Here is a 13,991-nt window from a genome sequence, read left to right as displayed (position 1 = left end):
AAGGGTCGGATGCTTATAAGCTCCAAAAACGCCAAAAGCAACATTTAAGTATTAAATGCCCCATGTTCCGAGTCTTAAGTCATACAGTAGTGTTGTGTAATGAATGTACCACAATTTTAGTTGATGTCATGACAACTAATGCTGTTTGCTGTCAAATGGCATCAATTTTTAAGACATGCAAATTTTGGTTCAGATCTGAATTTCTCACACAATGCATTCATAAGATTTTAGAAGACGGTGAATATGTGGCCCTGTCTGTGAAATCCAGATGATAAAATAATAATAAAATAAGGAGCAATCAAAATGGTCACAGCCGTGAAAATAACGACAATTTTACTGCTGTAAATGACATTATATGATAGATTTCGAAATGAAGTACACACATTTTCATTTATAATATAATAAATACTCAAATGAACACTAATTGACACCAATGAAACGTTTATTTGCGGTTGGCTTCTAAAAACATTGATTTCAATTACAGATGCGCCGATAAATCGGCCAATAATCGGTATCGGTCGATAAAAGCCATTTTTCACACTTTCGGCTATCAGCCGATACTTTAAAAACAGCCAATGATCAGGGCCGATATTTCTGTCCATCGAAAGAGGACAAAAAAATGCAATGAATTTTTGCTCTGTGTATAGAAACTGTTAAGAAACATCGCCAGTTTGAGGTTCAATATTCATAGTCATTATATGAATGAATAACATTCAGAAAGTTAAGAAATATTCATTTCATCTTCAGAATGTGTATCGGCAGATATCGAACAATCGACTATCGGTATTGGTGGAGAAATTTTGTATTGATGCATCTTTCATTTCAGTCAATGATATGGCCTTGGTCAATAACATTAAAGATATTAAGAAAAAACAGTTAATGACTGTTAGAAAACAGTAAGTCAGTCAGACTGGGTCACAATTATGGTCTAAAATATTCTTAGAAATATATCCTTCTGCATTTCATTCGGGTTTGAACCGATAAAAGTTTATCACACCAAGGTTTTCGTTTTCAAATGAACTATTCCTTTAATGTCGCATCTGATATGTTCGACTTTGCCTAACTTGTGTGTGTGTTTTGTGTGTGTTTTCACTCACCCCCACTCCCCCGCAGGGCAGCATGACAAACATCCGCTGTGACAGTATGCCTGTTGGACACACAGTGACGTCAAGTGAATTAACTGTCATTCTCATATTCAGCAATTGACATTTCCAACCCTTCCTTTCAAGTCGCTTGTGTTCATACGCTGGCACGACCGAGCGAGTCTTTGCGTAAAAAAATGAGGTGCTGTGCTCGCCAGACTGCAGTTGACTGGTTTCTATCAGTCCTGAATGATGTGTGTTTGTGAGATGTGTTACCGGCCAGTTTGCGGTTGTCCAGTTTGAGGCGGTTCAGAGGGTTGGTGCCGTAAAGCAGAACGTGACGTTCCGTGTGGACAGACTGAAGTTCCTCTAGGGTCGCCTTTCTGCCTCGAATACTCTGCGTGAGTACAGAAAAACATCAAAGATGACTGTTGACATTGAAGTTATTAACATAGACATCTTTGAGCGTCCTAAATGTAAGACATTATCCAGCGCCCCCTTTAGGAAAACAGGCTGAATTACCTCACACTGGCCTCGGAGGCCTCGCTCCTGCAAGCGTGACCAGATGCTCTGGATTCTCCCAGCATGCTCTGGGTGACTACTGTTGTCTCCACATGTGCACTGATGCTTCAGCATTTGAGAATCGTACACCAGCCCTGCACACACATGAAACATTCGGTCGGTCGGCGATGTTGAATTTACTCTTGGGATGTTAGCGACTGTCACTGGCCATTGGTTGGGAATCGCACCTGTAGTGAAGCGGGGTTGGCTCTGCGGCGGCTCTGTTGCCGTGGTAAGAGGTAAGAGTTTATCCGGCAGCGTCAGCGAGGTGGAGGCTGGAGATGATTGAGTGCGTGAGAGGGGACGATGTGCGCCGCCGAGCACCATGGGTACAGCCAGCGTCTCCATGTGGGCTGTCTGCCTGCGCAGGTGCTGCAGTTGTTTCTGCGTCTCCCACAGACGTGACTGCACAGGAAGCGTTTTGTAATGAGTTATGAAATGATTACATATGTTTGTATGCAGAGATGTTTCTCTAATAGCATATAATCCTATAAATAAACATAATTCAGTATAAAGGTCATTCTTAAAGGGACAGTTCACCCAAAAATGAAAATTCTGTCATCATTTACTCGCCCTCTTGTCATTTCAAACCTGTATGACTTTCTTTCTTCCGCAGAACACAAAAGAAGATATTTTGAAGAATGTTGATAACCGAACAGCGGCGACAGCCATTTACTTCTATTGTATGGACACAAAACCAATGCAAGTGAATGGCTGCCATCGCTGTTCTGAGGAAGAAAGAAACTTTCCTTTCTTACTTAAGAAAGAATTTACTCACCTTCCAGTTGCTCCAAATCTGGATAAATGTCTTTGTTCTGATGAACACAGAGAAAGATATTTGGAAGAATGTAGGACAGCAAACAGTTCTGAGGCACTTTTGACTACCATTGTAGTTTTTCCTACTATGGGAGTCAATGGGGGGCAAAATTTGTTTGGTTATAAGCATTCTTTCAAATATCTTTCTCTGTGTTCATCAGAACAAAGACATTTCTACAGATTTGGAGGAACTCAAAGGTGAGTAAATGATGACAGCATTTTCATTTTGGGCTGAAGTAAAAAAATGTGGTGATCTGAACATGTTTTGTGAGGTTCACTTATATATGATTAATATGTGGTTTTAATGTAATCCAGTGAACATTTTAATTTAATATATTTAATATTTTTTACATTTAATATTTGATTTTCAGTTTTTAAATATATCTTAATATAATTCAAACTGATCTTACAAGCTCAAAGCATTATGTCATATCGCATTTTTTTAGTAAATGATCTCACATCTCTTTTGGTTAAGGTGTTTTACCTGGTTGAGGATGAGGGTGTGTTGTAAGTTAATGTGATCCTCTTGACTCTCCAGCTCTCGCTGTGATTCCGTCCTCAACCTGCTCTGATGGGCGTCGCCAACCGATGGCCCCACCTCCTCTGAATCCATGTCCTCTGAGGGGATTTGCCTAAGACGTGGCTTCTCACTGGACTTTGACATGAGCTGTAGGACAAATCAACAGATATCTTTAGGAATTAAGGTCTTTGCACATACAGTCCGAAATTTTCATATGCGTTCTTTCGTATTTGGCGCTCGTTAGTACGGTGTCTCTGAATTGTCAAAATGCCTTTCAAAATGCTTGCTACGGATGCGAAAAACGCAGAAAACGAACCCAGACCGATTTTTATTATGACGGACGAAAATATAGGAGGCAATGTTTAAATGTGATTGACACAACGTGAGGTCGTAGTTTTTTTTAACGTGCAGAAATTTCGGACGCAAATGTGCAATGGCCTTTAGTTTCAAATAATACATGAAATCAACTCTGTCCATTCAGACTGAAACACATTTCCAGAAATCTAGTTTTAATGAGATTTCAAACCACATATGAATGTGGTTTGGATGTGGATTTTATGTGTTTTGTTGCGGCTCAGACTACAAACAATGTCAGTCGGATTGAGTCGGATATGCCAAAAATAAACGTATTTTTGCCTGTCTGAACAAAGCACCATTCAAACTGTTTCAAAAGCCATTTCAGTCTTAGGTGCGCTCTCTATTTTTGTTTCATAAACTTTATAATTCAAATGTCATTTAATGTTAAAGTATGAAAATCTCCCGGTTAAATCTATCTGGGGGTGATGATGTCATGGAAATATTTGCATAGTGATTTGTAACTGGTCTGAAACATCTGTTTTATTAATAAACAATAGCACAAACCAACTTGTAATCTTCTAATATTAATATGATTTGTTATGAGTATATTTTCTCTTTATTTTGTTATTGACATATATTTTTATCAGCATATCAAATCTAGGACATTTGCGCCAGTAACAATGCTTCACCCAACGTGACAGGTGAGACGCGTACCTTGCCGAGGTGAGTCTGCTGTTTGAGTCTATCCAGTAGCTGGGCGCTGTGGTGTTGCTGGAGCAGGTGAGGGTGGAGGGCGCGAGGGCTCTGCGGCAGAGGCTCTGAGCGTGTGCGGCTCAGCGGTTTATGAGGACCAGACGCGCTGAAATGCAGTGGAACCGGACCCAGACCTGGAACTGATCACAAACAGCAGACGCAAATCTGATTATAGTTTCATAAAAACAGAAGTAGATGAAAGCATAACATTCAAGCTAGATATCAAAATATCATGCCACATAGTTAAGATCATACGACATGTGAAATAAACATATAAAACGAGTTACAAGGACTTAAAAATAACAGTGTATTTTAACGTCATCATGAACTCATTAAACACGACAAAAAAATGATGAAAAGAGAATGTAGGTTCACCATATTATTGACAGTACATTTTGTATTTGAATATTAAACAGTCAAACTAATGTTCTTATTGTAAGTGTTTTGTTTGCATTTCATAATGAACAAGTAATTAATAAAAAATTTAAATCTTATTAAATAATTAATAAAAACGGCATTTTATAATAATGAAATAAATGTAACACAATGTCAAGTACAAAACATATTACTATATTTACAAAGAAGACATCATTCTTACATATCTCTATAATATAACTCTGTAATTCTGCCTATACAATTTATTTTTAAATTTGTCTATTCTTTCTTTAGCGCGTACTATGTAAATTGTATCTACAAATCAACTTTATCATATTTTCTGTATTTATTGAATTAAATTTTATGTTTTGCTATGGTTACTGTACCGAGGTGTATGTCTCATTTTTTTTAAATAATTATAAATAAATATCAAATTACACTAAAATAATGATATAGTTTTGTTTTGCATGTTTTATAGATTTTTATTTAATACATATATTTAAAGCTAAATAAAGGAAATACGTGCAGCTTTAAGTTGTGAATGTAGTGAAACAAATCACTGGCACTCTATTTGTGATTCATACACGGCTGTGTCTCAAGTTACCACCAGGGGGCAATAGTGTCAAGCCAATAGTGTTTCCAAAGCATTTCCTCAGATTGATTTGGACTGCAGTGCTCTTACCTGCCAGTAAGGGGGGATGTACGAGTCCAGAGGCCTCCAGAATGATGACAGGCTGCATGAGGGGCCCAGTTTGCTCTTCCACACCCAGAGGAACCAGCACTGGAGAACTGCCTGGAACCACCGGCACTCGACAAAACTTGAATGAACTCAGCTCACTTTCCTAAAGTAATGGAGAGAGGACGATCGAGTGCTGCTTGTCAGGGTTATTCCATATGTCCAAGGTGTTATTAATGTAAGAATGTAAGGAAGTGAGAGGATACCCTCGCATTGGCAGGGAGTCCCAGTGTGATGGTTGGGAGACAGGATGGATTTTGCACCGTGAAGTGAGCTAAAGACCCATCCTGCAACAGCAACCTCTGAGCCTGCACACATAGACACGTTTGTTTTTATACATTGTGCGGACTTTCCATACACATAATATGACTTTTAAACTGCATACTTTATACTACGCAGCCTGTACACACATCTTTGTTTCTGCATCGATGACGTGATCTTTTTTGTATCTAGATCTATGTACATATTTAAAAATATCACACAACAATGACTTCAATGATTTAAAATTAATGTAAACTTCTGCACCAAATTAAAGGCGTTTTGTTGTCATGTTACAAGAAAACCATATTTTAGTTGATGGTTACAGTACTTGTTTTTCTGCATAAAATGCTATAAATGTTTTTCAAAAACATATGCATGTGAAACTTCAAAATTCTATTTGTCACGTCTCAGGGTCTTGCGTGAGAACGGACGAGGTTCCTGCGTGCAACCCATCAAAGTGTCTTGCATTAATGCAAGACCAAAAATGGAGGAGCGCACAGTAATGAAGCGATGAGGAGGCTTCTGATGGAAAGGAGAGATTGGGTGTCCGGGCAGCTGCCTGCAGCTGTTCTTCTCCAGTGTCTTTGTTTAAAACATGTCATTATGTGTCAGGAACCTCCTGAAACAAGCCCTGTCGAGCTCCGGTTTCTCACCAAACAACCCCTACCGGAGGAATATTAAATCCTGTCATGCCTCTGTGCGCACGTGTGTTTGTCGTCTTCAACAAAAATATATTTGTCTTTTTTTCAAAAAGCGAGCAACTGACGTCAGATAAATAATGTGAGAAACTTTCTCTAACCGCTGCACTGCCTTGACTATCATTACATAATCACCTCAATTTTCCTTAGTCATTCACTTATATAATTCAATTTTACGTTGTCATGAATCATGACTAATGCTGGGTTCACACCAAATGCCAATTAAGCGATTTGCGCGAGTAAAGTACATACAAAGTCAATGCAAAGACGCGAATAGACGCGAACTCGCGGCAGGCGACGCGAATGGCGGGAATCTGTCGCTGAAACGTGTCTTCCGCGCAAGTTGAAAAATTTCGATTTGAGATAGAGCTCATTGACACCTACTGTTTGACGGGTCCGGACGCGTGCAGACACTCCCCGTCACGTGATGTTTTTTCGCGTCACTCACGTGAAAATAACAAACTTTTCCCGCAAGTAATAAAGAGCGTTGAACGTGATTGTTCGCGTTTGGTGTGAATAGCATTGATCTATAACAACTATTGAAAGAAACATCTATAGTAGTATTTTTAGAAAAGTTCCTGAGAACAGAAATAACCCATGCTGTTCACACAGTTGTATACTACCGTCTCAAGTTAGTCACATACTAACCTAATAATAAAGATTTCCCCCTTTTTAAAATGATATTGAATGTATCAAGCAAGTATTTGAACATTCAAGGTGACCTAATTACTAATATTTTTCCACATTTTTTAAAAATAGTCAACTTGTTATGGGTCAACACAAATTTAACTATGGGAATTATGTTTACATAATAACTAAATAAATTGTAACCTGTTATATTGTTTCATCTTCAGTATCCTTGTTAAACAATTTACAAAAATTTGATTCTGGCATTTTGTCCAGAAGCTTCTTGTGGTCTCACCATGTGATGCTTTTTCGTCAACAGTATTGAAGAAGTTTGCATCTATTCTGGGCTCTTATTGGCTGCTTTTTCTTCATTATTTAGTCAAAAACACTGTTATGTTATTGTAATCGCATACTATCTTTTTGTCTACAAAACTAAATTTATAAAAACAGTCGGTTGTGGTCCTTGATTCTGATTGGTTGAGCCGAGTTCTAAGCCGTTATAAAATACCCCGATTTATAACTGCTGACCGCATTACATAGCCTAAATATCACTTCATTTACTTTATTTTATGAAACCTTGCTATGCATATGGAATAACCGTTTTATAAAACAATAGTCCCCGCGAAGCTGTGGGTTACATGTGAATTTCCACTTCGCGTCGTGCCACAACGCCCTTAGCTGTAATAAAATGCTTCTTGGGGCTTATTGCTTTATTCTAAACATGATTGTGCAGTGCATTTCGTGTTACCTCGTGTGATAGGCTGGCACTAGGGGGCAGCACACCATTCTCATTGGGTAGACTGTCGTTTGGAGAGCTGCAGCCGGATACTGGTGTACTACTGCTGCTGGGGGACGAATCTGAGAGCAGGACAGAGACTTGATCAGATAACACCATTCAAAACCTGGCCAGCACATCAATGTATGTATTTAACTCATGTAGTCATTCATTCCACTGTCACGCAAAAGGAATATAAATGTTTGTCTCTGTGAGATGATGATGGTTAAGTTACCCAGCGTGTCAGGCACCCGGTGTTTAACGGTGGGCGGGGCGCTCTCTTTGCGGGTCAGCGGGCTCTTACGGGTGTTCAGGTGCTTTTTTAATTTATGCTTTACCTTCAGGTTGGGCTCTGAAGCTGGAAGAAGAAACAATACTATTAACAAAAAAAGACAAAAATACTGTTGTGGACAGTAGTGTATAAAACATGAATTAGACCAGTGGTTCTCAAACTTTTTCGTTATAAGGCCCCCTTTGTGTGGTCCCCCTAAATAAAGACTTAAAATCTTGAACTTAGAATTTTAATTACACCAAAAACATATTCAGCTGTAACATCAATTCTTTTTATTGGTGGTCTCATGTCTCATTTTTCTTATGCTTGATTGCATAAAATGTATTATAAATGTCAAAATCTGTGGCCACCCTGGATCCATCTTGGGGCCTCCCAGTTTGAGAACCACTGAATTAGACACCACGTGAAATTAGTTTGTGTTGTGTGAATTTATAATGTAAATGTAGCATGTAGTTCCTCTGTGTTGGAGCGGTTGTTGGTGGTTCAGAAAAAGGAGTCAAATCTCTTCTCTACTTCCTGATGAATGTTTTTGTCATTGAGAAAGCAGCATTTTACCGCAGCTGTATTTACTCATCTTTACCCATCCATAAATACCATCGCTCTGTGCTGAGTCTTGGGTTGGGTTAAATCTTGAGGTTACATTGTTAAATAAAAGTACAAAGTGATTTGGACAGACTGAACTGATAGGAAGTGGACAGGTCAAGTGTATGGAAACTCTGTCAAGGACTACTTGAAAATGATTGTTTTCTTCTGCAAAAAGTGTTCGGCTGTCCAAACCAAACATTTCTTACCGCCGAAAATCCAGTGGCTTCAGTCATTCATGTCAAAACACTGAATTTAAGTGTTTTATATAACGTTGTGCATTACAGAACACGTCTTGAACAACAGTTACGATGAGGACAGAATCGTCCAGTTGTCGACCGTCCAACAAAAGGCCACTTTGAGGCCCAATTTCATGTTCATCAGTAACATGTAAAGCTTAATATTTATTTGAAATGTAATGTAAACTTGAATACTTTTCATGAGTCATCTGACGTCCAGTTTGAGTTATCACGACATAATAAACTGTAGTCTGGCTGGGGTGAAAGGGGTGTGTCCTCTGAAGTCAGAGGTAAAGGCTTTGTTAGAGCTGTGCTGCCTCGAGGCAGAGCGACAAATAGGGAGTGTGTCTAAACACAGCTGGAACGAGTCCATGCAGCACACCTGCTAAACATCGAGGTCCTGTCTATTACCTGACACACCCCTTCTCAGTTGAGGCAGTGTGTGTTTTTTTATAGACAGAGATTTAATGAAAATCTTGTGTGTTGGTTTACAAACCCATGACGTTTGAACTTTACACGTGCGTTGGACAGTGACATACTTGCTCGTCTCAGCGGCGGCTCGTCGGCTGCTTCACTGAGAGACGATTTCGGAGAGGACAGAAGCGGTTGTAGGGTGGTGCTGGGATCTGGAACCAACTCCCTGTGAGAAGATGATAGGGATGTTTAAAATGAGCAGGTTAATGTGTGCGAGCTGTGTGTGGTGGCGAGAGCCGGTTCTCACCGGTAAGGGACTGATGGGGTGCTGAGAGGATTGGAGTTGGTTCTATCCAGCACCGCCTGCTTCTGTTTCTTCAGAATCACCTCTGCCAGCTTCTGCTTCACCACCGCACTGGCCACCGCACCTGTCAATCAACATAACCAGCCAATGAACTCACAGGAAAACATTTGATTGATGAAACGCAAACAGAAATGTTTAAATCTAAAACATTTTTTAAACAAGATGTGTTAGGTGTTTTGGACACATTTTATTTATTTTAAAGCTGCAATTTGTAACTTTTGCCTTAGCATCGCCATCTTTGTTAGAAAAATAAAATCGCAGGTTACTTTAAGTCTTTGTGGATCGAAAAACAACAAGAAATGTATACAGATTTGAAACAACTTGAGGGTGAGTCATTTATTACAGGATTTTCATTTTTGGGTGAACTATCCCTTTAAACATTAAATAGCTCATTTTATTTGATTTTTTCATTACACACCAACAGGGTGAGCCCTTTGTTCAATGAAATCACAAGAAACTGCATTAATAAGTTTTTAAGTTGGCATATCATAATATATAAGCCTATGTTTTAATATCATTTTTAATAATAATATTAAGATTTCACGTCACAAACACATATACAACCTGTAGTGAAATGTTAATCTAGTAAACTCTTAAGACTGCGCAAACAATACTTTTAAGGAAAACTATATTTAAAACTAAGACTATATTATATAAAATAGGGCTGTCAAACAATTAATCGCATCCAGAATACAAATTTGTGTTTCTGTACGGTGCATATTTATGTTGTATTTATAAACACATACACATACCTTTAGACAAATTAATTTAGATTAATTTATTTAAATTGACCAATAATTGAAATGACATGTAAACATTTATACATTTTTACATTTCAAATTTTTCTTAAATATATGCATGTATGTGTAAGTGTTTATAAATACAATATTAATATGCACAGTACACAGACATATATTATGTAAACACAAACTTTTATTCTGGATGCGATTCATCTTTTGACAGCCCTAATATAAAACATTATTAACGCTAACATACAAAATGAATTAAAAGTACTAAAAGAACCAACTAACCGCGGTCCATTTAATTCTGTTTGATTTCTATATAATTGCCATTGCATCCATTTTTTTCAGGGATTTATTATTTTTATCGTGAGTTTGTCGTGAGGTTGCTGTGAGGTCAGGGGAAGGAAACTGTATGTTGACTCAGTTACTCCCTCACCTTCCAGGACGTCATAGTGACTCGGACCAACATGCTCAATATTGACATGGTTGCTGTTTGCACAATGCAACTAATTTTAACTCACGCATGGTACTTTCTCCCGCCACAAATTTAGCAGCAAGGGTGACTTTATCTTCATGCATGACACCTGCACACTTCCAACCGCGCTAGCCGCAGTTAATAATCAATCATAATAGTGTGTTATTATTTTTGTTTTATGAGAACAGCCTGCAGCAGTACAACGTGTATTGTTTGCTTAATGCTTAGAGTAAGTTGATAATAGCAAACCAGATATAGGTTTCACATGAAGACATGGAAAAATACAAAACATTATCGGCTTAAAGATCACAGTCCACTTGTACATAAGCTGGTAATGTGTTGTTTAACAGGCTTTGATTCTCACAGTGTAATGTGATTCAAGAGCATAATTACAACCCTCGCTAAATGAAAGGAAAACAACAACAGTGGTATTAATGTTCTGCTCCGGCGTGACTGAGTGTTGCAGCGTGACACAGCTCCGGTGTGGCAGGAGACTAACACGATCTGCTGCTTACACGTGGTGCCATTAAAGTCACGCAGAGGGCAATAGTGCACAACCTTTCTTGCAAACACGCAATATTAATTTAATCTAAATACACTACAATAATACCATGGTATTCTTTCGTTTATTCTTTTAAAGAGGTACACTCTTAAAAAAAAGGTGCTTCAAAAGGTTCTTCGATGCCGTATAAGAACCATTTGGTTCCATAAAGAACCTTTAACATCTGAAGAACCTTTCTGTTTCACAAAAGATTCTTTGTGGTGAAAAAAGGTTATATAAAGATTATAAAAAAGTAAGGAAGAGATGGTTCTTTAAAGAACCTTTGACTGAATGGTTCTTCTATGACATCGCTGTGAAGAACCTTTTAAGCACCTTTATTTTTAAGAGTATAGTATAGCCAAAAATAGAAATTCTGCCATCATTTATTTATCCTCATGTCATCTTAAACCTGTATGACTTTCTTTTTTCTGCAGAACACAAAAGAAGATATTTGGAAGAATGTTGGTAACCGAACAACGTCTGCTCCCATTGACTTTCATTCAAAACCAAAGACATTTCTAAAAATATCTTCTTTTGTATTCCACTGAAGAAAGTTTCATATACAAGTTTTGAATGACATGAGGGTGGATAATGATGAAATCATTTTTATTTTTGGGTGAACTATCACTTTAAGGAATACATGGATATGCAAATGGTAATATGTGCCTAAAAAAAGAGGAGTATTACATTACAACAGATACAGACTCAAGAACATGCTAGAGTGTGTAACTGCTGTAAGCGACAGACCATTAAGCGGTAGTATGACAACACATCCTTTTATAGAACAGCAGGGTTCCCATGTACTTTGATAGAAACTCCGCCCATATGTTTTCAACCGCAAGGTTTTGTTTTTACTCTGCGAGTTATTTCCTGAGGCGACCGTGGCTGTTTCTGAGAGGTGTTCTATTAAATACAATCGGTAGCACAATGTACCTTAATCTTGTCAATATTTTTTTTAAGGGTGCAGTTATTTGCTTTACTGTTTGGCACCCACTTTAAGTGCCTGCTATGATTGGCATTGTTAAGCTCCGTGGGTCAGAAAGCACAATCTACTCACATTTATCAGTGAAGAACTAACATGAGAAACAGCTGTTATTCCTGGAGCTGGAAATAAGTCGCATTTGAGCGGCTTATTATGCAAGCGCTTTGCTGAATGAGGCATCTCATTCATGAAATAAAATTAGCTTAAAACATTAAACATGAAAAACAAATAAATAATAAATACAACACTGTTTCTGTTGCAATACTTATATGCAGTTCTATTGTTTTTACGAATTCGGTAAAAACGTGAACGATTTTCACAAGACAGACACATAACTATGGGATCGCTCCACAGATTGCTGCATGGGTGATTCATTTTTGTAGACAAAACCCGGAAACAAGTTAGCATTTTAGTACTTCTAGTTCCATCGCACCAAAGTGTTTTCTTTTATTCTTAGGAAAGATATTAATAATCTTTTATTCCATGACATAAATCACACATAACCCGCTCGTGATTTTTTAAAGCTTTACCTTGTCTTCAAAACTGCGGTTGCTAACAAGTTGCTAAATGCAACTACAGACATTGTCGGGGACGGTAAACATCATCATGCGGCATAACCATCTCACAAATAATGCAACATGGCGCAGATCTCTAAAAACGTAGATGGGGATTCATACACAGATGTGGTGGTGGTGACATTGATGTTAAAGTCCCAGTGAAATTAAAAATGACTGTTTTTATTTTTTCATTAAATATTGCAGCGTTTATAGTAAATAGCTTATCAATGTGGGTCGTTTTCTTTTTAAAATGCATGTAAAAATCTGAAAATGCACTTCCGCCCTGAAATGACTATCCATCTCAAATGACGTAAATTAGACGGCTTGGCCGGAGCATCCGTTAACTCCTCCCCTTCAACTGTCAGACTGCTGCCAGTTTCATTTCAAAATCAATGCAACAGATGTTTTTACACATCCAATCAATTCGCAGTGAAAAACACAAGCCGCGCCCTCTAATTTTCTCCTTTGAAATTCCTTTTCACTCGGAAATGTGTCAGAATACGGAAGTAAAAACGATCGCAACTTCCGGTGCACAGGGACTTTAAGCGACTGTGGTGTCTGTTTATGGCCTCATGTTAGCTTTTTTAGACTTCAAGATTCATAATGTTGTGTTCATTTGTAAAGATTATCTTGATATACAAACATGCAAGTATCATAAACCTTTGTTAATCACAGAGCTTAATTTTTGTATTTTTCCAAAAGTCTATGGAAAAATGCATAGGTTTTCGGTTCAGGAAACCAATGTGACGACAAAATACGTCATCCCTGTAGCACTCTATTAGTCTATGTCTCGTGCTGATTTTAAACAATGGTTTGAAACTTACTCTGTTGGCTTTTGTCCTTGTGTTTGAGTTGTTGTAACTGTTGTTTCGCTTGCTCCTGGTCTCGTAGACGCTGCTCCATGTTAAACTGCAACATAAAAAGACCGAATGCAACAGGTTTGATAAGTGGCAAGCCACATACAACATCAAGACAGCTGTGTGCATAACATAGAAAAGTACCTACTTTAAGTGTCATATTTGTGTATAAACACCTGACACAGGAGGATTTGCATGTGTAAAAAACGAGTGTGGATAGAAAACTGATATCGTTCATATTAATACAAACATATCAGATATAAATGTGCAATCTGTTTATTAGCTGTCGGAATGTGTACAGGTGTGAAAAAAAAGTTTGCAAATACCTGTTCAACTATTCATTAAACAAACATGTAATCAGCCAATCATGTTGTAGCGCATTTGATTATATAAACCATATTACTAAAACTCATCAAAGATGTAAAATGATGAATAAATGCAAAA

General features: G+C 37.9%; 1 protein-coding gene across 3 annotated transcripts in view; it reads right to left on the bottom strand.

The window, feature by feature from the left end:
- hdac7a (histone deacetylase 7a) overlaps positions 1-13,991 on the bottom strand; it is a 79,542-nt gene that overhangs the window by 17,117 nt on the left and 48,434 nt on the right. For all 3 annotated transcript variants that reach the window (XM_057363360.1, XM_057363361.1, XM_057363359.1), the window contains exons 4-16: positions 13,515-13,599; positions 9,336-9,456; positions 9,154-9,254; positions 7,737-7,859; positions 7,475-7,584; positions 5,347-5,448; positions 5,087-5,246; positions 3,991-4,169; positions 2,944-3,126; positions 1,832-2,048; positions 1,605-1,738; positions 1,359-1,479; positions 1,098-1,147 (exon numbers count right to left, since the gene is read on the bottom strand). In XM_057363360.1, coding sequence (XP_057219343.1) covers positions 1,098-1,147; positions 1,359-1,479; positions 1,605-1,738; positions 1,832-2,048; positions 2,944-3,126; positions 3,991-4,169; positions 5,087-5,246; positions 5,347-5,448; positions 7,475-7,584; positions 7,737-7,859; positions 9,154-9,254; positions 9,336-9,456; positions 13,515-13,599 — 1,686 coding nt within the window. The remainder of the gene's footprint in view (positions 1-1,097; positions 1,148-1,358; positions 1,480-1,604; positions 1,739-1,831; positions 2,049-2,943; positions 3,127-3,990; positions 4,170-5,086; positions 5,247-5,346; positions 5,449-7,474; positions 7,585-7,736; positions 7,860-9,153; positions 9,255-9,335; positions 9,457-13,514; positions 13,600-13,991) is intronic.

This window comes from Triplophysa rosa, linkage group LG21 (assembly GCF_024868665.1).
Source record: "Triplophysa rosa linkage group LG21, Trosa_1v2, whole genome shotgun sequence".
NCBI classification, from domain to species: Eukaryota; Metazoa; Chordata; class Actinopteri; order Cypriniformes; family Nemacheilidae; genus Triplophysa; species Triplophysa rosa.
This window is presented reverse-complemented; position numbering and strand designations above follow the sequence as displayed.